At 38.5% G+C, this 23,532-nt stretch overlaps 1 protein-coding gene across 2 annotated transcripts in view; it reads left to right on the forward strand.

The window, feature by feature from the left end:
* The window catches only part of DROSHA (drosha ribonuclease III), a 71,084-nt gene that overhangs the window by 37,687 nt on the left and 9,865 nt on the right, over window positions 1-23,532 (forward strand). For both annotated transcript variants that reach the window (XM_005481658.4, XM_074545117.1), the window contains 10 exons: window positions 3,756-3,863; window positions 6,220-6,358; window positions 7,044-7,104; window positions 9,003-9,062; window positions 11,027-11,126; window positions 13,376-13,478; window positions 16,425-16,495; window positions 17,563-17,607; window positions 20,426-20,583; window positions 22,160-22,265. In XM_005481658.4, the coding sequence (XP_005481715.1) occupies window positions 3,756-3,863; window positions 6,220-6,358; window positions 7,044-7,104; window positions 9,003-9,062; window positions 11,027-11,126; window positions 13,376-13,478; window positions 16,425-16,495; window positions 17,563-17,607; window positions 20,426-20,583; window positions 22,160-22,265 (951 nt within the window). The remainder of the gene's footprint in view (window positions 1-3,755; window positions 3,864-6,219; window positions 6,359-7,043; window positions 7,105-9,002; window positions 9,063-11,026; window positions 11,127-13,375; window positions 13,479-16,424; window positions 16,496-17,562; window positions 17,608-20,425; window positions 20,584-22,159; window positions 22,266-23,532) is intronic.

The following is a 23,532-nucleotide window of genomic DNA, read 5'->3' on the forward strand; positions in this document are numbered from 1 at the left end:
TACTAGAGATATACTTGCATTATTTTTTTTATCAGTTGCTTTCATGATGTTATTTAAGAGTTAAATGTGTGCAACTTCATATTAGCTTAAGAATGTGGAGTATAAATTAGGGGGGTTGCTAGGCAAGGGTATAGGTAGAAATTTCATTATAATCTTAGAAGTCAAAGGGGAAAATTCTAGAGTGAGAGAAATGCTGGTAACTAAAATTGCTTTTCTTCCATCTGAAACATTTCTTGTGATTCTACTAATACTTCTAAGTAGAAGGAGAATAGTGGCACAATATCTCCTCGCATAGCTCAGGAACATCACAGCCATTCCCTAATCTATTGTGAACTGTATATGTTTCTATAGCTTAAGTAAACAGAGTAAATTCCCAATTTAGGCACTTTGAAACTGTTCTGTGTTATTCATATCTTTTGTGATTCATCTCCTAATGTCTTGAATATTCCTGTTTCATTTTGTTGAAGGACAGCAAAACACCAAAGAATGATAAAAGTAAAGCTGTTTCACAATTTTTGTGCCCATTTGCAACTGTAGCATCTAAATCAGCTAATTCTGGTATGAAGGTCCTTTGATTTGATTTCTTAGAGAGGCCAAGAATAGGCAACTGTATGTCTGTAAAATGAAAGATTGCTGCTGTTGCTACATGCTTTTCCCCAGATTAAAGAAGACTAAAACTAAACACGCATAAATCAGCTCTGGGGGCACAGCTCAAGTGCAGTGATTTAAAACTACTGCTTTTAAAAGCATTGCAGTTTAAAAGATTGAAACTCTTTTAAGTCACTAGAGAGAGCTTATACTTGCTCTGTGTTCCATGTAGCCCTAATGACACTAGTCTTTGCTGTCTTGAAAATGAACTGCTTGAAAGGGGAGGAAAAATGGTGAGTGGAATGTTCAAAAAAAGTGTAAAATGTCTGAGTTCTGACAGGCTCACTTTAAGTTACCCAGTGTATCAAGCGCAGTACTTGGCCACTGAGCTGGGCAGCACATAGTACACAGTGTGGCAGGGTCTGGCCATGCTGAGAAGACACCGCCTCTGTTCCCCCTCTCCACCCACACCATTGTTGCTGGTGAGCTCTCAACAGCAGTGTGGAGTGTTCAGCATCTCATGTATTCCAAAATATTTCAGCTCACCTGCGTCCCCTTAGTAGCTTCAGGTCAGGAGCACCTGCTGTCCTGGGGGATGAAGGCACTATCTGAGGGCCCTTGAGAGAGTCTCTGCCTTGCTGTGCTAGCTGCAGCAAGAAAAGGACATGCAAAATGTTTGAAATCATACATATTTTAAAAACATCTCTTCTATAGACATAAATATGTAGAAAATCAGAAACATTCTGTAGCCATAGTCCAAGATGATGGGTGTTGATTGAATCAGTCAATCAGTTAGTGGCAGGAAAGCAGCATTTTGTCAATATAACTTCAAGAGTCAAAGTCTTTCTATGTGTTCCCAGGGGTCTGTCAGTTCTTTTTTCATTGCACTGCAGCTGATAAAATTCTGAAACTTGGTAGCTCAGTCCTCAAATGCAGGGACACATGTCTTGGTGTAAAGAATGTTAAACGTTGCTTGAGGAGACTGTCTAGTGCAACGTAGAGGCAGGGAAGCACAGTTGTCCTGCGAAACAGTTTCAGGTTTGGTTGTTTTGGTGCTTTTCAATTAATTCCTTCCTTGAAGGAACATACAGGAAGCACACCTGTACAGTTTATATGGAGATAAAAGGGATGTTCTTACAAATACCCCCAAAAAACTGTAAATGAGTGACATGGTAAAATAAAACTTCCTAATAACAATTGCTAATTCTACTTGGAGTGATTTTATATTTCTCTGCCATTTGGAGATCCAGGAAGTATTTTTCTTGCACATTGGCTGGTTATTTCATCTGAGAGAAAAGGACCAGGGAAGAGTTCCTAATCAACAACTGGCTGAACATGGGCAGGCAGGTGCTCAAGTGGCCACAAGGGCCAAGGGCATCCTGGCCTGTATCAGCACTTGTGCAGCCAGCAGGAGCAGGGCAGGGATTGTCCTCTGTATCCAGCACTGCTGAAGCTGCACTTTGAATGCTGTGTCCAGTTCTGGGCCCCTCACAGCCACAAGGACATTGAGGGGCTGGAGCACGTCCAGAGAAGGACACTGGAGCTGGTGAAAGGTCTGCAGCACAAGTCCAATGAGAAGTGAAGGAGCTGGGAGAAAAGAAGGCTCAGGGGAGACCTTCTCACTCTCTCCAGCTCTCTGAGAGGAGGTTGTAGCCAGGTGGGAGACAGTGTGTCCTCCCCTGCAGCAAGTGACAGGACAAAAGGAAATGGTCTCAAGTTGTACCCAGGGGGTTTAAGATTGGATATTAGGAATAATTTCTTTGCAGATAAGGTGATCAAGCATCCTAACAGGTTGCCCAGGAAGGTGGTGAAGTCACCATCCCTGAAGATATTTATAAAGGTCTGTGGAGCATGGTTTAGTTGGTGGAGTTTACTTCAGCAGTTGGACTCAATCATCGTAAGGGTCTTTTCCAATCTGAATGATTCTGTGATTACCTTCCAGCCCTGTGTTTAGTTCTCAGGAATTTCATGGTCTTTTACTTAAACAGAAAGTCTTGCCATTCGTTAGTCTTAATTTTTGATCTTGTAACATTGATCAGTTTGTATTTTCTGCTGTTCTGTCATTAGTGACCTGCAGAAATCTGTAACAGCATTTATTCTGTAAATTATACATCATCCACTTCATGTGCTTGTTTTCCTTGCTTCTCTCCATGCTATACGCTTATTTCCTCTAATCATACAGAATCCTTTTTCTGAATTAATTGTGACAGCCCTCAGATTTTAATGCCATTAAAACACACCTTTATTTTGAATATATTCATGTTATGTCAGTAATAGGAACAACTAGAAAAAACTAGTTCACAGTCAGTCACGTGCATAAAAGTCTTCAAATCGTGCATTTCTCCTGTTTCTCTCTTCATTTTTATGCAAGAATTGTGATGTTGATACCATACTTGGTATAGTACTCTACTGATAAACTCTACTAATTGCTTATTTCTACCCAGATGCATCCAAAGTCAGTATTAGTGGAGAATTCCTTAGAAACACTGAGAGAGGGGGACTGCCATTGTTACAAAATAGAGTTGTTGGTTTTTTTTCAATTTTATTGATATTTTCCCCAACAGGAGAGCATTGTCTGTTTCTTAGACAAACAGCAACCTTTCTTATATTTTTTTAGCACATTAAATGTGCCAGACTACAGCATTTCAAAAATCCCATAATTCTTCCTCAAAAGGAAGTGAAGCAAGGCACAACTATACTAGAAAATTGAGTACCTACTGTTGTTTGGTGAAAGCTGGCCAAAGTGGTGTAAACTGTTTCTTCCTTAATGTAATGAGGCAGAGGGGAAGCGGTGTTTCTTCATTTTTGAAGCAGGGTGTTCAATGAAAAGGTACAAATATAGTGTTGTATTCAGTCATAGCTTCTTGAAATTTGCTGTTACTGGTGACCAGACATTTTTTTACCTCATTGAAGTTGCTTAAGTTGAAGACTGGGTTTATGTATTTATTCCTTTAGTCCGGGTGCGGCTGTGGAGGTTAAAACATATGATTAATTAAGTGCTTTGATAAGTGAAGGATAGGAAACTGATTTTTTTTTTTTTTTCATTTAAACCAGAACAGTATACTAAAGTTGTAACAATTGGGAAATATTTGTATTTTTAGCTCAGTCAACTGAATTCTCTGTACACTAAAGCTGAATGATTTTCCTTATTGCATTTGTGTTTTCAGCATGCAATGATGCTTCCTGTGCTCACCCACCATGTCCGCTACCATCAGTGTCTGATGCACTTGGACAAACTGATAGGCTACACTTTTCGAGATAGGTGCTTGCTGCAGGTAAGAGATGAAAAGAAAATCCCAACATCTTGCTGGTTCCTCCATGATATTACTGAGCTCATCCATAGTGCTGAAGTGAATGGCATTGCCAGAGCTTGGATGGACCTGATCTGTACTGCAGATCTTCCGAAAGTTTCAGTTTTCCCAAGAGACTTCTGAGTAGAGATATCTATTGTTCACATAGATATTGCACCTACCTTTGCTCCCATGGCAGATCTGGATTTGCTTGTAATGTGTTGCCAGACAAAAATGCAGTTAATGAAAAGACTGCCAAGTACTCATTTCTGGGTAAGTTCCTTTTTTCAGGTATTTATAGAGAATACAGTGTTATTCTGCAGATGAGTGGATGTGCCCTGCTTCTTGTTTTTATAGCCAGTTGTTCCAAAAGAGAATAGTTAAAACATTGCCCTTTTTTTCATTTGTAGCTAGTGAATAGAAATTTGCAGACTTCTGTTTAGCTCTAAATTTCTGCAAGCCTATGATGAAATTTTTTTTATTAAGAAGCAAGAGCAGGAACTGGAGAGAAGTTCTTACTTGTTTTAGATGCATCCATGTCACATAAGCAGCCTTTTATGTTAGTGCGTATTTGGAACTGATTACCTCTGAGGCTGGTTCTTTGCATGGTGGCCCCTTTCCTCTTAGACCTTTTCTGAGTTTACTGAAGGAAAATGGGAACTTCTGTTCAGAGCTTCCTTCTAAAGTAAGCATCATCTCTCTCCAATGACTGGGCTAACTTCTAAACATGGCGGTTTTTGTCTTTCTTTGCAGATTTTACTCCCGAATTATTTTAAGGAAATGTCTTTTCTCACAGCTTTTGTGGTTTCTAGGATTTGCTTTCCAGGCTTTTTCCTGCTGCAACATACATTAAACATGCAGCATTTTCTAGGATTTGGTTGTTGGCAGGTTGTCTTTGTTTTAATATCAAAGATAAAAATGCAGTGATGGAAACTTTCAGAATATTGAGGCCAAACACACAAACCAACGAATAAATTTAATCAAAAAGAGATGAGAGCATAAAAATGAAGTGTTAATCATGTTTGGTTATAACAAATATGCTTTTTAATGCTTTGTCCCTACACTCATTTATTTAAAACCTAAAAACATTTTCCATAGCAGGAAGAGCTTTTTAAAAATGTATATACCATCAGTAATTTGCTTGGGCGTAGGCAATGTTTTATGTATAATTCTTCATTGATTGTTACCTATTTTATCATGGTATATTCTTTTTAAAGTACAGGCAGGTTAAAAAAAGATTACAGTGAATTATCTATTCAGAAAAGCTGTAATGTGTCTTCTAGTCCAGATGGAGCAGAATTTCAGAATGTGCAATTACAACAAACTTAGTAATACTATCAAGGAATTTAAAAGGACTTGGAGAAAGTTCTTATTGTTGATTAAATATAATTTTACTCTTTAAGTTTTGTGCTTAGAAGGCAACAGACAATGTTTGAATGAATTACTGAATGTCTTTGCTCACAGTCTGCAGCACCAGTCCTGCATGTGTGTCAGAAGTAACTTTCTGCAGCTTGCGTTTTCCAGTGTTTCCTCTTTTTTATACACAGGTTTTGTGTGCACATACTTCTATACATGCACAATATTTTGATCTGTGTATGTGTAAAGAAGGAGAAAGTGTGTGAGTTTGCAGGATGGAGTTCTGAAAAACAAGCTGTGATTCTATTTACTGTTGCCATTTCTGCAGTGGTGATGTCAGCAGCAGAGTAAGCTTTTGGTAATCCTTGGTGGTACAAAGGTAGAACAGAGGATCAATCCTCTCATTCCTCTTCCATTTGAAGAATGAGTCGTCTATAGTCACGATGGAAAGAGTTCTTCTGTGATTAACTCTGCCAAGAATAATGTATTTGTTGTTGTTTCATTTTTTGAGCTAGGAGAGTTTTACAGATACTTAAGTAATGTAAACATGGATGGTTGAGAAGCTCTTTTAATTGATTATTTTTTTAATATGAATATTTATAGTTCAGTGTTAGAGTGAATATGTTTTTAAGTAAGCAAATGCATTGAAATCAGGTTAGCAAAGCTGGTAAGCAAAAGTCTTAAGGCAAATTGAGAATTCATGCTTTTTCTCTCCTAAACTAATTTTTCTTTAAAGAAAAAAATGATGAAAGTTAATTAGCTAAATTGATGATTGAGCAGAAATGTTGCTTTTTTCTGACATCTGAAATAGCTCACCGTACATTTAAATTGCTGGAACCAAGTTTCTGATTGACTGCATCACTTTGTAACCTTTCTTCAAACTGAAAAATAACTATTACTAGCTACTGGTCTAAGATAATGCTTTTCTTTCATTTGCAAAAATGCATTTAACCCTTTTTTTTTTCCTGTATGTGTTACACTATAGCTTGCCATGACTCACCCAAGCCATCATTTAAATTTTGGGATGAATCCGGATCATGCCAGAAATTCCTTATCCAACTGTGGGATTCGACAGCCCAAGTATGGAGATAGAAAAGTTCACCATATACACATGAGAAAAAAAGGTATGCTATTTACACCACTAGCATTTAAATTTTTCTTTTACCTCACATTTAATCAGTAAGAACACCCTTTGTTCCAATTTCATTTCCTTGGCCATTTTTCTTTTGAGAGATGCCTTTAGTAGAGGATTTCAATAATTATATGCAGACCCTGGTGAGGTCTTTCTAAAAGACTGGATTTTACAAATTAGTCAGCAAGTGAAGAGCTGAAAACAAGCAAGGGTAATAAATGGGAGGATGTATTTGCTTAGATTTTTGGCAAGTACTGTTTTCTTAATTTGCTGCTCAACATGGTGAACGAACTGGAATATATTTTGTAAATGTGTCTTACTAATGTGAATGTGTGGTCTGTCTGCTGCAAAATATTCCTCACCCCTTTAAAGTATATTCAGTGATAATGAAGTAAATTATTTGTTGCTTATGTAATGTTTAGAATGTCCTTTTCATGCAAAGGTGGTATTTATCTGGCTCCCTGAGTGCAGAAATTCAATAATGTTGTTATGGGACTGTGTGGTCAGTTAGGCAGAGAGCATTGGTAAGGATTATACTTTATGTAATGAGCCCTGTAAATAACAGGATAATCTTGTGTACAGCAATTACAAAGTAACATTTTGAGTAATTGTTTTCTACATTTATTTAAAGTGAATTAGTGTCTGTTTACTTAATAGTGCATTGTTTATGTTTTTAGGGATAAACACCCTGATAAATATTATGTCCCGTTTGGGACAGGATGATCCAGCTCCTTCCAGGTAATGAAAATAGTTGTTTGCAAGTAAGAAGCTGCTGCAGTGGGAGATATTTAATAGAAACAACCAACTAACTGTCAGCAACAGCCTTGGCAAATAGTTGAAGTGAAAAGTCATTTTGAATTGACTTTTATATTATGAAGGTGTGCTGAACCTCCATTAGCAGTGACATAGTAAATGTTTGGTCATGCCTGCAGAAAATGTCTGAGGAAGGTTTTAACAGATAATTCTATCATTTTTGTTGATCCTTGAAATGAGGAGGACTAAAAGGCTACCTTTTTGCTTTCTGCAGAATAAAGATTTGTTGTTGTTGTTATCAGTGCTATAAATTGGATTCTTCATCGTGTTTTCTCACAGTAGCGCTTTCCTGGCATGGCACCTTGTTAACAGGAGTATGGTGCTGAGCATGGGCTTTGCTGATTTACCATTCCAATTTAAAGACAGATGCAAAACCATTAATGTTTTAATGCAATAATCTGTAAATGACCACTAAGAATTTTGTGAGTATAAATATAGTTTAAGATGTGGTTTACAGCCACAGGCACCATATTGAGCTGAAGTTGAATACACAAAGCTCACAAAGCTAATGCAAGTAGCAGGTGCATGTGAAATCTCTCAAATGCATGAACTAGATGGCAGTGTGTATTTTAGTCTGCAGTGCTCTAGCTGGACTCAAGAGCCATCATTTTGAAAGAAGCTTGGGAATAGGAGAAATTTAATTCTGCATAAATTATTGTGGCACTGTTCCCCAAATGCTGTTTCATCTTGACTATGCCCTTGTCAAGCTTATTTGAATCCTCTAAAGATAACATAAGGCTAAATTGCATTAATTCGTATGAAATAACACAAAAATGTAAAGTCACATTTCTGAGACAGGTGTGTTTTCAGTTATGTTGCCACACAGAGGTGTTGTAGATTTGTTCACACACTACTGTTTTATACAGCAGAAGTACTTGATTTCTTTCACCCCGTAACAAAGGCCTGCTCTTTCAGAAATTACACTAATTATATAATTGTTGGAGGAGTGACTATTACAATAAAAGCTGCCATATACTTGACAAGAATCTTCTGGATTAAAAAAAAATCCTGTGGCAATTGCCTTGATTCTGTTACAATCATACGTGAAATCAAAAATGGTGCTGCTTACTTGCTTTGGTGTCTGGAGCAGAAATTTGTATGTATTCAAAGACAAGCTCACAGTCTTTTTCAGCTGCTTGCCCTTACTAGTCCTTTTAATATAAGCAGGCAGACAGCTTGAAGGAAATGAAACTTTATGGAAAACAAAGGTGAATCAGGAGCAGTGATGAAAGAAAACAGGAAATAAAAGATTCTAAAAAGTTAATGGCATTTTTGGATGCATCTCCTGCTACAGCCATTCTTTCTTTTGAGCTCAGAGGAAGTTACAGAAAACAAGGCATTTAAAGGTGCTATGAAAAATCCAAGTTCTTATTCCTTCTGCCATAGCAACGATCTGCTGCAGGGTCATCCTGCCCTGCAGATGTTGATGTTAATTAGGTAGAGCTCCCTAGTGTCATGCACAAGGCTTGGAACAGGCTTTTTGTTTCAGTCATCTGGTGCCCTCTGATGGACAGAGAAACCTGACCTCAGTGCCAGGCAGCAGTCCTGCTTCCTTTTCCCATTTTGTGAAGTTTTGAAAATAGCTCAGAACAGAACATAGGGAAATTTTGAAGGTGGTGGTGTCAGTCCTGAGTTTCATGATTCACATAGTTATTATTCTGTTTTGGAAAGGATTGTAATCCAGAGAGGGTGTGGGAGGCTGCAAAAATTAGTATTGTGACTGATTAGCAATCAGCTCTGACTTTTTTCTGTTTTAATTGTGTTGTGTAAATAACCAGTATGTGTTACTTAGGTTATGGTGAACTTTAAAATGCCTTTTTCAGGATTAACCACAATGAGCGTTTAGAATTTCTGGGAGATGCTGTGGTGGAGTTCTTAACAAGGTAAATGGGGAATTCTTCAACAGTTTTCACCTTTGTATGTTATTATTATAGTGTTGTGTTTATTGAACTTTCCAGTGTCTACTTTCACTGTGAATGTTTGCAACCCTGCCTGATATTTAGACCTGCACACCTGCAGACAGCTCTCTTGATAATTCTTTCAGTGGTCATGATAAAACAAGAAAGATTACAAAATAGAAACTTAGAGTTTCTCTTTCATGGAGTGCAATTGATTTGGGTTAGAGATTATTCAGTTGTAGACAAGTTGAACTTTTTACCCTTTTTTTAAAGGAAAGATATTTTTCCTAGCATGCTATTTTGTTTCCATGGGTTCTTTTTGTCTAGTTGCAAGGGAGAAATATTTATGGGTAATGTTGAATGTGTTGGAGTTCTTGTATTTCCAGTAATTAGGGCTGTAGCTGCCATAACAAATAGTTAAGTACAAATGCAATCTATTCAAAAGTAGTGAAAAAAACTCCATGGTTCATCAAAAAAGTCTCCAGTTCTGGCCTGAGTATTCTGAAATCAGTGAAAAGTACAGGCATATTATTAGTTACCTCCGTTGTTCTACCTCACCTTACTAGAGGCAAACAGGTTGCACAATGTAAAGATTATAATCTATTTTCACCTGCTTTGTTCTACTGTTTCAAATAGAGGTGTAGTCTTGTTTACTGCTAATTTGCTCTTTAAGCCAGTTTGTTACATGAACAACAAAACTGCCTTTATATCTCTGTTCTCTACTAGCCATTAGCTACATGATATTAAAAACTATTAGTCTATAAAGGTCTCCACTGCCCTTAAAACTCATGGCCTTTTCTCTCATACAACAGTACAGGCTGATAAGATGGAAGACTTGCTGATTAAAATGTCTTGCATTTTTCATTGTCATTGTTCATCAGCCATCAGTTCACTTTCTGAGCTAACTTTTGTCTCGATTCAGAAAAAAATGAGCTCCATTTTTGTTCAATAGAGCATGTAAGCACCTATTTAAGTCTGATTTTTTTTCTACCTCTCTTAACTTCAGGTGTCTGCTGTTGTGAATTATGATGCTTGATTGGATTGCCTCTAAGTTTTATGGCGGTTTTTGTCCTTAAATAATCTTGCATCCATCTGCATTTTTCTCCCTGTGTACTGGCTTAATAAAATGTTTTAATAATTAGTGCCATACAGTGCCTTAATTAGAGAATGTTAAAAACCCTCTATGTGTTAACTTTTTTTTACATGGGTTAGATAGTCATAGATGAAAGTATCCAAAATCATTTATTCATTATGCAGATCTTGATGGGATCAGTGAATTACTTTTGTTTTGTTTCTGTTTTATGAAAAACCTTGCTAGCATGATGACAAATACCATTAAAGGTTGTTAAAAGCTTGTGATTTTAACTTCTTTTCTATTTTTTTTTTTGTTGTGGAATAATGACTTCACACATTTGATAAATCCAGGCTGTTCAGGTCTGTTCTTTGTTTCCATTAGCATCTGTTAAAGTACTTTAAGAAACATGTATAAACAGATAGGTGTCCTGTTGGCAGCAGCAGCAGCAGCACCTGAAAGCGCAGTGTACCCACAGCACGGCGTTTCTCAAGGCTGAGGCTTCCCTTGTGCTTTGTTCCTCAGCATCCTCTAGGTGTCAGCTGTGCCAAGCCCTCTGCTGCTGCTGCTGCTGCTAGACAGAAACTTGAGATGAGGGAACTGCAGGCTGGCAGCTGCAGGGATTTAGACATTATGTGCTGCCCAGCAGAGAAGCAGCTCTCTTCCTGCCCTGCTGCCAGTGCTATCCTATCAGAGAGGATTGGGCATGGTTTGAATGTTTAATCTTTACCTTAATTAAAGCTGAGTTCCGCTTTGGGAAGGGACCCACCCGTATTACCCACTAGGGTCTGAGGGAAGGGCACAGTTCTCTACAGGTGTATGTGGTTCCTCTTTAATCACATGCTAACAGCATCTGGTTTTCTTTTTGTATTGCCAGTGTCCACTTATACTACCTGTTTCCCACTCTGGAGGAAGGAGGATTAGCTACGTACCGCACTGCCATCGTACAGAACCAGCACCTGGCCATGCTGGCTAAGGTACAGCTCTCTGTGTTGCACATCCATGGGTGGAATACTATCAGTGTCTGGACTGCTTCTTGAGGGAACTGCCTGCTTTGAGCATCACTTTCTTTGCTGTGTTTGGTGTACAAGATTGGGGATGCAGGAACCCTTTTCAGTTTGAAAGTAGATTTTAAAGATAAAGGAAAACTTTGTGTTTTCTCCAAAGCATGCATGTGATTTTTGCAGGTGTAGAGATGAGTTCTTAGTCTTTGTTGAAGGTGTGCCTGTACTTGCCTTTAATTTGCACAAGTAATGAAGCTGACAGTAGACCTTCAGTGAAGAAAAAGAATCAAACTTATAAACATGTTGTTTATAATTTCTGATAGACTGTGTAGGGAGAACTTGGCAACAGAAGCTAGAAAATATGGGGGGGGAAATGGCATCTGCTCCATAACCTATGCAGTTGTTTCAGTCCACTGTAGACTGTCAGAATAGTCAGCAGTATATTAAACAAGGTTTTGGAGAAGAGTTGTGTTATCTCCTAGGCAAAATTAAGATGCCTTAGAATTTTATTTAATTTAGTTCTGTGAACAATGGAGCTTTTTATGTTTCCATATATGATACTGGTGCATGGTAATATGATACATAAAGTTGATTCAATCTATTCATAAATAGGTAGGTATTTATTCATTCTTGATTTTGTTAGCTTTTTTTTAAGAAACATTTACTGATGTAATTGATTATGCCACACATGTGCACACACTCTCCACTGTGTGCTGCTGATAGTTTTCAAGGGGCTCTTTTAATCTTTCGTCTCTGTAATCACACAGTGCCCTAAACAATCTTATCCAATCTTGGAATTTTGGCAAAAACTGCAGGATTTCTAACATATCTTTTTGCTCAGCTCTCAGGAGAGGCATAGGATAGGCAATGAACAGAATAATTTTCTTCCATGTCTTTTTTTTATTAATTTAGATAAGCATGGATTGATTGAAACATTTCATATCAGGGCCTTGTTTACAAATATGGTATTGCCTGACATTTGAATTAATGATACTATTTTTAAACCTGCATCAGGAAAGCTTATATATTCTTCAAGTCTGTTCACAACCTTTATCATTGTACAAGAACAATTTTTGGAAATTTTTATTGCAATATTTTTGAAACTGTAGGTGCAGCTATAAATATTAGATGTCTGTAAATTCCAAATTTTCCTCTCATGTGTCTTATATGATGCATCTGGTTTCTTCCCCTGCAGTGTCATATTGCATTCAGTTCACTTAATATATTTCTCAACCTCTCAATGTCTCTTGAACTTGTGGAATGCTGTTCATAACTAAGAAGCAAATCATGAGTATAGGAAGTTGAAATTTTATATAAAACAATTAATATTCTACTCTTATGTTGACTCTAGCAAGTGTGGCTGTGCATTATGAAGTGTGTGGAACACTGTCAGTTGTAATTCACAGTGTTCTGGAGCAGTGAACAGGCTGCCATTCATTGAAAATGGAAAACTCTTTTTGGCAATTGAAACACATCTAAACCACGCATCTCAAACAACTTAGTCTCCAGCTTTACCTCTCAAACATGCTCTGGGAGGATGAAGTTAAAAGTTAACAAGAAATTAATCAGTAGAAACTTAACACAGCTGGGAAGAGACTGTTCTCATACAAACTTTGTAAGATGCATAAATCTCTTCCTTAAAACTCCCAATAATGGTTTTGTGTCAAAAAGACAAATATGTAAAGAGAATCTAGGGGCTCTTGCCTGCATTTCTATAGCAGAATTATCATGTATTATAGAAAATATCTGGCTTACTGTCTGAGATTTTGACTGGCAAGCAGAACTATAGTTCAGGCAACAGAAGAGTGTTAATTATGCACTTTTGAAAGGACAAAGGAAGCTAGGTGGCACTGCAGATTAAAATATGAGCCTTCTCTTGTAGTGCCCAGAGGCTACCACCTGTTGATGGTCTTAGAGGAAAAAGCCAGATGTTCAGTGGATTGTGTCTACCAGAGTTCCTATTCCTCACTGTTCTGCTTTAGTTTCTTTTGGTTTGATAATTCTAGTTTTTCCATGGTATCACACTCTGATTTTTACCTCTCATAAACAATGAATTTTTTTTTCATTTTTGCCTGTGCCTAAACAGAAACTTTGGAGAAAAGCTTCATAGTTCATTCAAACCTAGTAGCTGCATGATGACAGTGTAATTGAACTTTAATGACTAAACTGGTACTCTTGTACTTCTAAAGCCATGGTTTCCACTCTTTCTACATATTTTGCAGAAGCTGGAACTGGAACGATTCATGCTCTACGCTCATGGTCCAGACCTTTGCAGGGAGTCGGATCTCCGCCATGCCATGGCAAACTGCTTTGAAGCCCTTATAGGTAAAGTGTTTGCATTTGTGTGTGCAGGCCAGGTACATTTTATACCTGTCTGTGTGCCATATTGGCTGTGTGGGCCTGTTGAGCAGTGCCAGTAGCAGTAAGGCTTCCTGTATCATCTTTGTCCCTCCCCCTCTCCTGCACATATCCCACATGTATAAACACATTGAGTGTGTAGTACAACCATGAAAATCTCATTTTCCATGTCCTGGCTTCACACACTGAATGTGAAGCCGTCTCATGTCACTGCAGAGCTCCACCTCTCCTGTGCCAGCGTGGCCTGACACCTGCCCCCTGTGGGAGCAGGGGAGCAGTTCAGTCAGCATGGCCTGACAGAAGATAAGCAGGTTCACAGCTTCCAGTAGTGCTTGAACAGACCTGCAGCCTCAGCCCTGAATTTTAGCAGCAGCTTGCTTTCTGAATCAGGCATTCCCAGCTGAGTTACCAGACTACTTTCTCTGTTCCCTGCTAGCCTTCTGTGAATTTGCGAAGTAAATGTCTTTTAGTCTTTACATTTTTCTTACAGGTAAAAAGCATGTCAATATGTCTGGTGTAATAAAGCTACCCTCTAGCTGAAGGTGAAGGAGAGTTGTGCCAAATTTGCTGTTGGGCACTAAGATGCAGATTAGTGACTGGCTGCACTGGTCTATAGGTTTATATTGCAGAGGAAATCAGGGCCTCACCACAGTTACCAAGCCAGGAGGGTGAAAATCTCATTCGTTACATCTGCACAAGCTCTATTTTAAATGGCAAATTTTTATGAACCTTTACTTGCTTGAGTACAGAAAGCAAGTTAGTCTCACTAGCTTGACTTCATCAAGATGTACAGTACAAGTTACTAGCTGTGGGAATGGTTTAGCCCTGTTACAGGTCTTTATATACTACACGAGCTCCTGAAGCGTTTTGTCCTGCTTTGAAAAATAGATCAGAGTTGGCTTAGTTGTCAATAGTTCTGTGCATTCTGCCTTGGGCCAGATTGCATTTCCTCTTATCAAGAAATAAGAGTTTTCTTTTTAACTCTGTTTTGCTTTCCATGAACGCTTTGATCTTTAATTTAAAAATAAAAAGCAAACAGAAGAGGAACACTAGATATGTATCTGTGTCTTTGTTCATAGGCTTCAGCTTGTCTAGGATGTAGTGATGAGAACTATTTGGCAAGCATTGAGATTTGCTGAGAGAGCAGGCTTGCTGTTTAACCTCCAATACAAAGCTGTTCAGCAAGTTAATTTTTCAGTGCTGTAGCTAAAATGTGGGAGCTTGTTAAGGGACTATAAAAGTACATGTAGGGTCTGGAGCTCCTACTTGAGGCTCTTCTACAAAGTCTGGTGCTTCATCATAAAGTCCCTGTGATGAACATAAAAACCAGAAGTATGAGCACGTTGCCTAGGAATTGTTTAAAATTTTGTGCTCTCATAATATACCTCTTCAGGATTAGTCCTATGAACCCCCAAACTGTTCTTCAGAGAGTCCAAAGAAAGTAGTTGACCTAGTGAGGAATCAAAGGGTAAGGGAAAGGCAAGGCAAATCATGTTCTTCCTGTGACTGGGAACATGCACTCCCTTTCTCTGTGTTCTTGATGTAGCTGTGTATTCCATTTGCTTTTATGCTTACAATAACAAGTTTGAGGTTTTCAGTAGTTCTCCTGTAAAACGTATTAGAGGACAAAATGTTGATACTAATTTAAGAAGTGCCTGTGCAGATATAGAGTATATAGGGTACGCAAAAAATATGTTAAGTTTTGCAGAGCTTGTTACTGATGGACATGTGGAGAGAGCTAGTGAGGGCTGTGTGTGAAGTTTAAAAATAAACAAACATGATCTTCAGAAACTGAGACATGCAGAGATGCCCTTTCCAGGTCAGACAATAAATTATTGTGGTACCAGTAAAGAAGGAGGCTCAAGGAAGAACTTGAGCTTTGCTATAGTCCCAACACATCACTTATATGCAGAGTGAAATCTTATTGCAAATATAGAATAAATGGTAATTGTTTGCTAGTTATTGAAATGCATTTCATGGGTTTCCCTATCTGCAAATGTTGTTGTGGTTTATCCCCAGCCAGCAGCCAAGCCCCATGCAGTGCTTGCTCACTCCTCCACCAGTGGGATTGAGGAGAGAATCAGAAGGATAAAAGCTGGAAAAGTCATGGGTTGAGATAAAGACAGTTTCATGGGGAAAACAAAAGCTGTGCACACAAGCAAAGCAAAACAAGAAATCATTTCATTGCTTCCCATGGGCAGGCAGCTGTTCAGCCATCTCCAGGAAAGCAGGGCCCTCTCACACATAATGGTGACTTGGGAAGACAAACATGATCACTCCCAACATACCCCTTTCCTCCTTCTTCCCTGCAATTTGTATACTGAGCATGATGTCAAACAGTCTGGAATATCCCTTTGGTCAGTTTGGGTCACCTGTCCTGACTGTGTCTCTTCCCAACATCCCAAGCACCCTTTAGTCTCCTCTCCAGTGTGGCAATACCAAAAGGAGAGAAGGCCTTGACTCTGTGTGAGCCCTAATCAGCAATAACAAAAACATCTCTGTTTTATCAACCTCTGTCCAACAAAAAATGGAAAATATATCCCTGTACTAATCATTGCAAAGAAAATGAACTCCATCCCAGCTGAAACTGGCACAATTGTCTAGTTAGCTATTTACTGGAAAGTACTTCTGGAAATATAGGTTAATTTGTATAAACTTTGCTCTTTGGATGTATAATTTTCTATCATTGATATAATTATTTCAGGTTTTCTTTGCATTTTATGACTGTTGATTTACACTGGTGTTTAACGTGCTTTAAATTTCTCAAAAAAACGTGTTGCTGCAGAAAGCATGCTTTTAAAAATGAATGTGTTGGAGATGAAGAAGTCCAAGATCTTTGACTTTCTCAGGCTTAGTAATTTTCTGAGTACTAATTGCATTATTGACCTTTGACATATTGGTCCCCTCATGTAGGAGCTGTTTATCTAGAGGGAAGCCTAGAAGAAGCAAAACAATTATTTGGACGTTTGCTCTTCAATGAAAAGGTATTTATGTACTTACGTGATTTGATTTCCAGTTCAAAAAGAACTTGATGTGCTTTTGTCTCCATTGTTTTACTTAAGGATCACAAATGAAAAGAAATACTGTTTTATGCAGTTCCTGGAAATTGAATTGGGAGAGCAAACCCTACTGATCCAGGCAAAAAAATTATGGTATTTTCTCAGGTGTGCTTTGGGTTGCTTGACTTGGGTAGGGAAAGGGTGGCTGGTGAAGGAAACCTGACAGCTTCCATTCAAAGTGCTGCTCTGAGAGCATAAATGGGTGCTGCAGATCCAGGTGTTTGGCTCAGAGGGAATGATGCACTTGTTGAGCAACTATTCTGTTTCATCAATTAAATCATCCTTCCCTAAAAGCTTTAAACATATGTTTGGAGAGAAAAAAAAAGGAGGGTGTTTCATTCAGCATTTACCCAATTGCACAATTACAGTGTGCAGGAATAGATCAGGCTGTATCTTAAATGGCTGTTAGTTAGACCATGTTCTGTGTAAAGGTGAAGGAAAGTACCCACTGCTGGGGCAACACAGATGGCAGTGGTGAGAGGATGAATTGTATATTATTTTCCTTCCTTTAAGTCTGTAAAATTACAAAGCTTATTAGAAATAAAAGTGTTTGGAAGCCTATTGTAACTCACTGTTTATTTGCTGCTTGGTGGCTATAGCGAAGGAAGCCTTTATGAAGTAGAACAAAATAAGTGGGATTTTTTTTTCCTCTTTCAGTCCTTTCCTTTGGAGAAGTCAAACTTGCTACTGAGGAGTACTTGCAAATGAAGTTAGTCCTGAGGCTTAAACAGATCTTTTTCTTCTTTAACCACTTTTTATGTGGTTCAAGGATTTTTCCACCTCTTTGACACAAGCTAATTGGGAGAACTACAGGCAGTTTGAACAGCAAATACACGATTTTAAAAATTAGTTTGCCAGCACTATTGAATTTGCAATAAGCAGAGTCAGCATCTGAAATAGTTCAGTATTTCAAGTAATGACATTTTATTTAGTACTGTGGAATTTGTTAAATGACTCCTTTGAGCATTAACGGCATCTCTCAATGTTTGCAGGACCTGCGGGATGTATGGCTTAATTATCCACTACACCCACTCCAAGTAAGTGTATCCCTTTCTGTAATAAATTTCACTGTTCTGTTTTATTTTCAGGGATGCTTTTCCATAGGTTTCCATTGTGATGACATCTCAGAAATTGTGCTAAAGAGTAGCCAAAGGAATATATATATGTTTTCCTTTGTGTTTGGCTGGTGATTTGTTTGGTTGTTTTTTTTAAATAAGTAGTGAGTTTTTGCCTCTCTGAGAATTAATCATTCACCTTTCCTTGGCTCTTGTTTGTTGTATAACTGTGCCTGTACAGTAAATAAAATGAGAGGTAATGTTTTGACAGCTTCTTGTTTGTTTTCTCAAAATTGGAGGAAAAGGGTGAAAAATGATCTATGAATGTGTTTTCTTAACCTAAAATTAGGACTGAAACCTTAATAGTAGGAAGGTATATTAATTGAATGCCATAAAAGTTTTGATTTGATTCTATTTTGATTTTGTGTGTTTGTGCCCATGCAATGATAGTGTGGCTGTTGCAGTGATTCCAGTAACTTTAATACCACATAAACACTAAAATTACAAAGGTGTCTGAAGGCGAACTTATCCTCCATGTATCCAAGGATACAAGTTCACAAGCTGTTGGTTTATGAGGCTGGAAGTTGGGAGATTGATGTCCCAGTCCATTCTCCCTTACTGAATTCTTGGGCAGACATAGAGCAAGTGTCAGAGCCTCTCTGCACTGTGCCTCCTTGTCTTCAGTGCAAGCAGGAGTGTGCGAGGTTACTGCTAAAAGAGCAGTGATTGCACAGACAAAATCTTCAGTAACAAATCAGTGCATGTGAAGAATTTTTACAACCACATCCCTCTGAGTATAAATACAAAATACTCTTAATGGAAGATAACATTTTGAGATTCAGCACTAACTGTCCTGTGTGGTGGCACACGCAGCTCCAAAGAAGATTGTTCTTACTGTGAATTTCTTTCTTTTCTCTTACTTTATTTTAACCATTTCATCCCTGCTTTCACATAGACTTGCACTCTGCTTAGGAATCAGCAAGTCAGTGTAGGAAGCTTATAATTTCTTACTACTACCTTGACTTGTATGATGAAAATTGTTTTCTTCCACATCCCAAAACCATCTTGGGGAGTTTTGCCAGTTTTTGCCAGTAGGTGAAACACAGGCAGCTTGGGCTGGCCTTTTGGCACAGCTATCCTGAAAAACAATATTTTTAAAAACTGCTAAAAATCACTGTAATGATATGCCAAATGAGATCCCAATCAATAAAAAAAAAAAAAAAAAAAAAAACAATAAAAGAACCCTGGGTAAGATAACAGAGTTACAGGTCTTCAGTTCTGTGTATTTGGCAGTAGCCAAGTCTGTAGAAATGGTCTAAAAAATAATTAGTGATCATCTGGATACATATGGACTCTAGAAGGAATCAACATGTAAAGACAAGGCCTGCCTCACAGATGTATGTGAAGTTTCAGGAGACAAAACAGCATGTGATAATGCAGATGATTCTGTCTGCTGGCTTTCCTGAGAGGCTGTTGGAAACACAGTCAAGAAAGGCTTTTAAAATTATTTTTTTTAAGAAGCAATAAAAAAAGCAACTTCAATGAAAAATGTCAGTTCCTACCAGATTAAAAGGAATGGCTGAAGCATAAGAAAGGGAGAACATGAGTGAAATGACCACATCTTGCAAGGAATGGTGATCACTGGCAGATTTCCCTCGGGATCTTTGCTCAAGTACAGGCTGTTCTCATTGTCAGCCTAGGGAAGAAAATGAGCAGTGAGGTGGCAGTTTGTTGACAGTACCAAATTATTTCAAGTAGCAGGGACAACAGCAGACTGAAGAATTACACTTTGGTTGTGAGAATGCAAGGGTGACTCACTGTGGAGTTTTAAAAAGCAGTGTAGGTAAATAGAAAGGGCTGTGCATGATGAAGCAAAAAGTCTCAGCTCCACATGCGGCTGAACTCCAAAATAACAATTATCACCCAAGTGTGGAATTTTGGTGCAAGGGTATGTAGCTCTATGAAAGTGTGAACTGAATGCTCTGTACAGAAAAAAGACAAATTGAATGTTATCAATTAATAGAAAAGGGGCAGACAACAAACCAAAAATTATCTCAATGCCAGTTTAAAAAGCTGTGGTTATTCTTACTTTTCTTTTAGGCATCCTTCTTGATAATTCCTCCTCTGAAGCACTACTATACCAAAGAGATGCTCAGAATGGGTGGAAGAAATGCTTAAGCCATTTCCCAGCTCCACAAAGGCATTTAATGGTGTCATCACAATAATGACATCAGACACGAAATTGATAAGAAAAGATATTGACCCAAAGCAGTAATTTTAATTTTCTTGTGTTAGTGTGCCCTTTTGAATTTCATATTTAAAGTATTTATTCTTGATTTTTGATACTTAAGGGAAGTGGAAGAAATTGATTTGGATTTTGTCTCATCTTGACATACTGTCAGTCTTCTAGCCCTATTCTAATAATTTTTGAATGTGTTGCTCAGTTGCAAACAATGTGATAATGTTAGAAAATGCAGAAATACACAATTTTACATATTTTATGAACATATATTTTATGAATTTTATATATACATATTTTATGAAAGTTTGTATTATGCTACAATGCATCCATGTAGAGACATGCAAATGGAAGGGTTTAAATGTCTCAGCATACATCAGAGCTCATCTTTTCCTTGGCTGGTAATTACTCAAGACCAAAAGGCAGAGGAAACATGGTTTTCTCGGTTCAGCTGTCCGTGGAACTTGTTCATTGTATTCTTTGCTCTTGATTTAAAGAATGTTTGCTTTTCTCTGAAAATTTCTGCAGCTTGTCATTACTTACACGACATTTTTCTTGCAGCTGCAGGAGTCCAATACTGACAGGCAACTCATTGAGACATCTCCAGTTCTTCAAAAGCTTACAGAGTTTGAGGAGGCAATTGGAGTCATCTTTACTCACGTTCGACTTCTAGCACGTGCATTCACTCTGAGGACAGTAGGCTTTAACCATCTGACTCTGTGAGTACATAGCAAGAGTCCTCATGTAGCTCTGTTGGCCCTTTTGTTAAGAGTATTCCAGATTGCATGGTTTGTAAACAAACCTATGTTACATTTATTTCCTGGAATAGAGCAGCTATGTTCACAAGCCTGCCTGGCTCAGTGTGCCACCTGTGACAGTAGTCAGTAGCAAATACCTTGGGAAAGACTGTAGAAGGTGTTAGAGACCTGTCCTGGTGTTTATTTTGTGCTTTTTGCATGACTGATATTTGTGCATCACTCCTGAGACCTTAGCAAAACGTACCTGGAGGTACATTTGGGCAGAGAAAAGAATTACACTCTTTGATCCAAGCACTGCCCTTGTGTTCTGTTGCTTGCAAAGCTTCCAGGCATGTTTTCAAGCAAACAGTATTACAGAATATGCTGAGTTGGAAGGAACCCATTGGGATCATCAAATTCAACTCCTGGCCCTGCATAGAACACCCCAGGAAGTATACCATGTGCCTGAGAGTGTTGTCCCACATTTCCTGAATCAGAAAGGCTTGGTGCTGTGACCACTTCCCTGTGAGCCTTTCCAGTGTTAAACCACTCTCTGGATAAAAAAACCTCTTCCTGATACCTAACCCAAACCTCTCCTGACTCAGCTCCATGCTGTTTCCTTGAGCCCTGTCTCTGATCATGAAAGTGAAGAGATCAGTACCCACCCCTCCGTTCCGCTCTGCAGTGAGGTCTCCCCTCAGTCCCCTCCAGGCTGAACAAAGTAACCTCAGCTGCTCCTCATTTGGCATCCCCTCAAGACCTTTCACCATCACAGTTGCTCACCTTTGGACACTCTCTAACAACTTAATGTTGTCTTTATTCTGTGGTTCCCAAAACTGCCCCCAGCACTGGAGGTGAGGCTGCCCCAGCCCAGAGCGGAGCAGGACAATCCCCTCCCATGCCTGCCTGGCCGTGCTGTGCCTGATGCCCCCCAGGACACACTTGGCACTGCTGGCTGCCAGGGCACTGCTGGCTCGTGTTCAACGTGCCACTGACCAGGAGCCCCAGGTCCATTTCCACAGTGCAGCACTCCAACATCTCATTCTCCACTTTATACCCACAACTGGGGTTGTCCCAGACAGAGAATCTGGCACTTGCCCTTGTTAAACGTCATATCAGTGCTTATCCTCTCCAGGATCTTGTATGAGTTTAAACCCTGATCCTTTTCTTTCTTGTGAATGGACATTTTTGTCTGTTGAAGTATTGCATTCATTAGTTCATTTTCTTAAAACAAGTTTGAGATAGAGATCTTATCCCAATACAGATTTGATGTTAACTGCTCTTCTCCTTCATTTAGTCTGTGATCTGTAATCTAATGATTGCATTTATTTGTAGCTATCCCGATTTTCTTTTTGCCTGTAAGTTGGTGTTACTACAGTAATGAGCTGTGTTCTCATCTCACCTGATTAACACTGAAAAATTGTCTGAAATGTGTTTGGAAAATGAGCAAGGCTCACTTTCAGATCACTCTTCATTTTAATTTGTGTGTGCATGCTGGTTTTGGTTTTTTCCTCATGAGTGCTTATTGATTTTGCTGCACTGATGTCTCATTTTTCAGAGGCCACAACCAGAGGATGGAATTCCTGGGTGACTCCATAATGCAGTTGGTAGCCACAGAGTATTTATTCATACATTTCCCCGATCATCATGAAGGGCACTTAACGGTGAGACTGCCATCAATCATATTCTCCATAAGAGCAAGAGTGGGATGGAGACCAAAATTATCGGAGCAGCCAGTGAATTGTTCTGAGTTTGATTAAGAGAAGAAGCCTCAGCAACCGCTGCTCTTAATAAGGCTTTGTTAATTTTAAGTCATGAGCACTGCAATGAATAGAAAATGGTGATTTATGACTCCACTGCAATAATTTCTGTTCAGTCTGTGAAGTGGATCAAAAATTTTGAAGATGTCAGTGATAAAATTGAAGGCCAAGACTAGTTCTTGTTTAAAGATGGGTGTCTTAAACCATTTATTTAAATAGATGTATCATGTGACTTTTTTTTTATTCCTGTCTTCTAGTCTGTTGAACATGCATACAGGCAGGTTTATACATCCTGATAAAAAAGTTTTTACTATTTATTTTAGTCTGCTTTTCCTCTTGTCTTCAATCTGAACTTCCTGAGGTAGCTTTTGAATTTAATTTTAACATAGTTATAGTCATCTGTTGATTGCTATAGTCTTTTAACCTCTCTTATCTGGACTTTGAACAACTAAGTTTGGAGACCTTTCAACAATTTACAGTACTTTAAACACAGCATGATAGTATAAGTAGATTTTTCCTGATTAGCTCTGCAGCTGGTGAGTTGTGGCTTTGTTTGAAAGTAACAAATTTTCTTTGACTTACTAAATGTTCTTAGTTTACTTGATCAGCAAAGCAATACATATATCAGGAATGTTAGTCAAGTTTTCTAGGTAAAGTTAGGAAGTAGCCTAATTTTAGAGTGGTTCCCTCAGCTCAATAAAGGCATGACAATGCTAAGTCTCTAGCAGGCAATGTGTTATCAAGAATATGATTCTTGAATCTTTTGGGCGAAAGCTGTTTGAGGAAGAAACAAGGGCAGGCTGTGACTAAAAGTTACTTGAGTTTTTCTTCACCATTTCTTAAGTTTCAGTTATATTTGTATGGATTCTTCTGCACCATTGAGGAGACAGGATATAAAGCCTGGTGGGGTTTTTTGCTTTCTGCATGACTTTTAAGAATGTAGGCATCCGTGCTCTTATAACTCTTGCAAGAACTGTTTGGCCAGAAGAATGGGATGTTGCTGTTAATGGGTGTAAATGCTCAGAACCATGATTAGAATGTCTTTTTGTTGCTCAGTGTAATGATTAGTGAGTTGGAAAGTACAAGTTGCACATTTCAGTTTTTAGGCAAAACTGCAAAGTTGAGTGGAGTGGATGCTGAAAACACTTTAAAATACAAAGAAGCGGGCAGT

Source organism: Zonotrichia albicollis, chromosome 1 (genome assembly GCF_047830755.1).
Source record: "Zonotrichia albicollis isolate bZonAlb1 chromosome 1, bZonAlb1.hap1, whole genome shotgun sequence".
NCBI classification, from domain to species: Eukaryota; Metazoa; Chordata; class Aves; order Passeriformes; family Passerellidae; genus Zonotrichia; species Zonotrichia albicollis.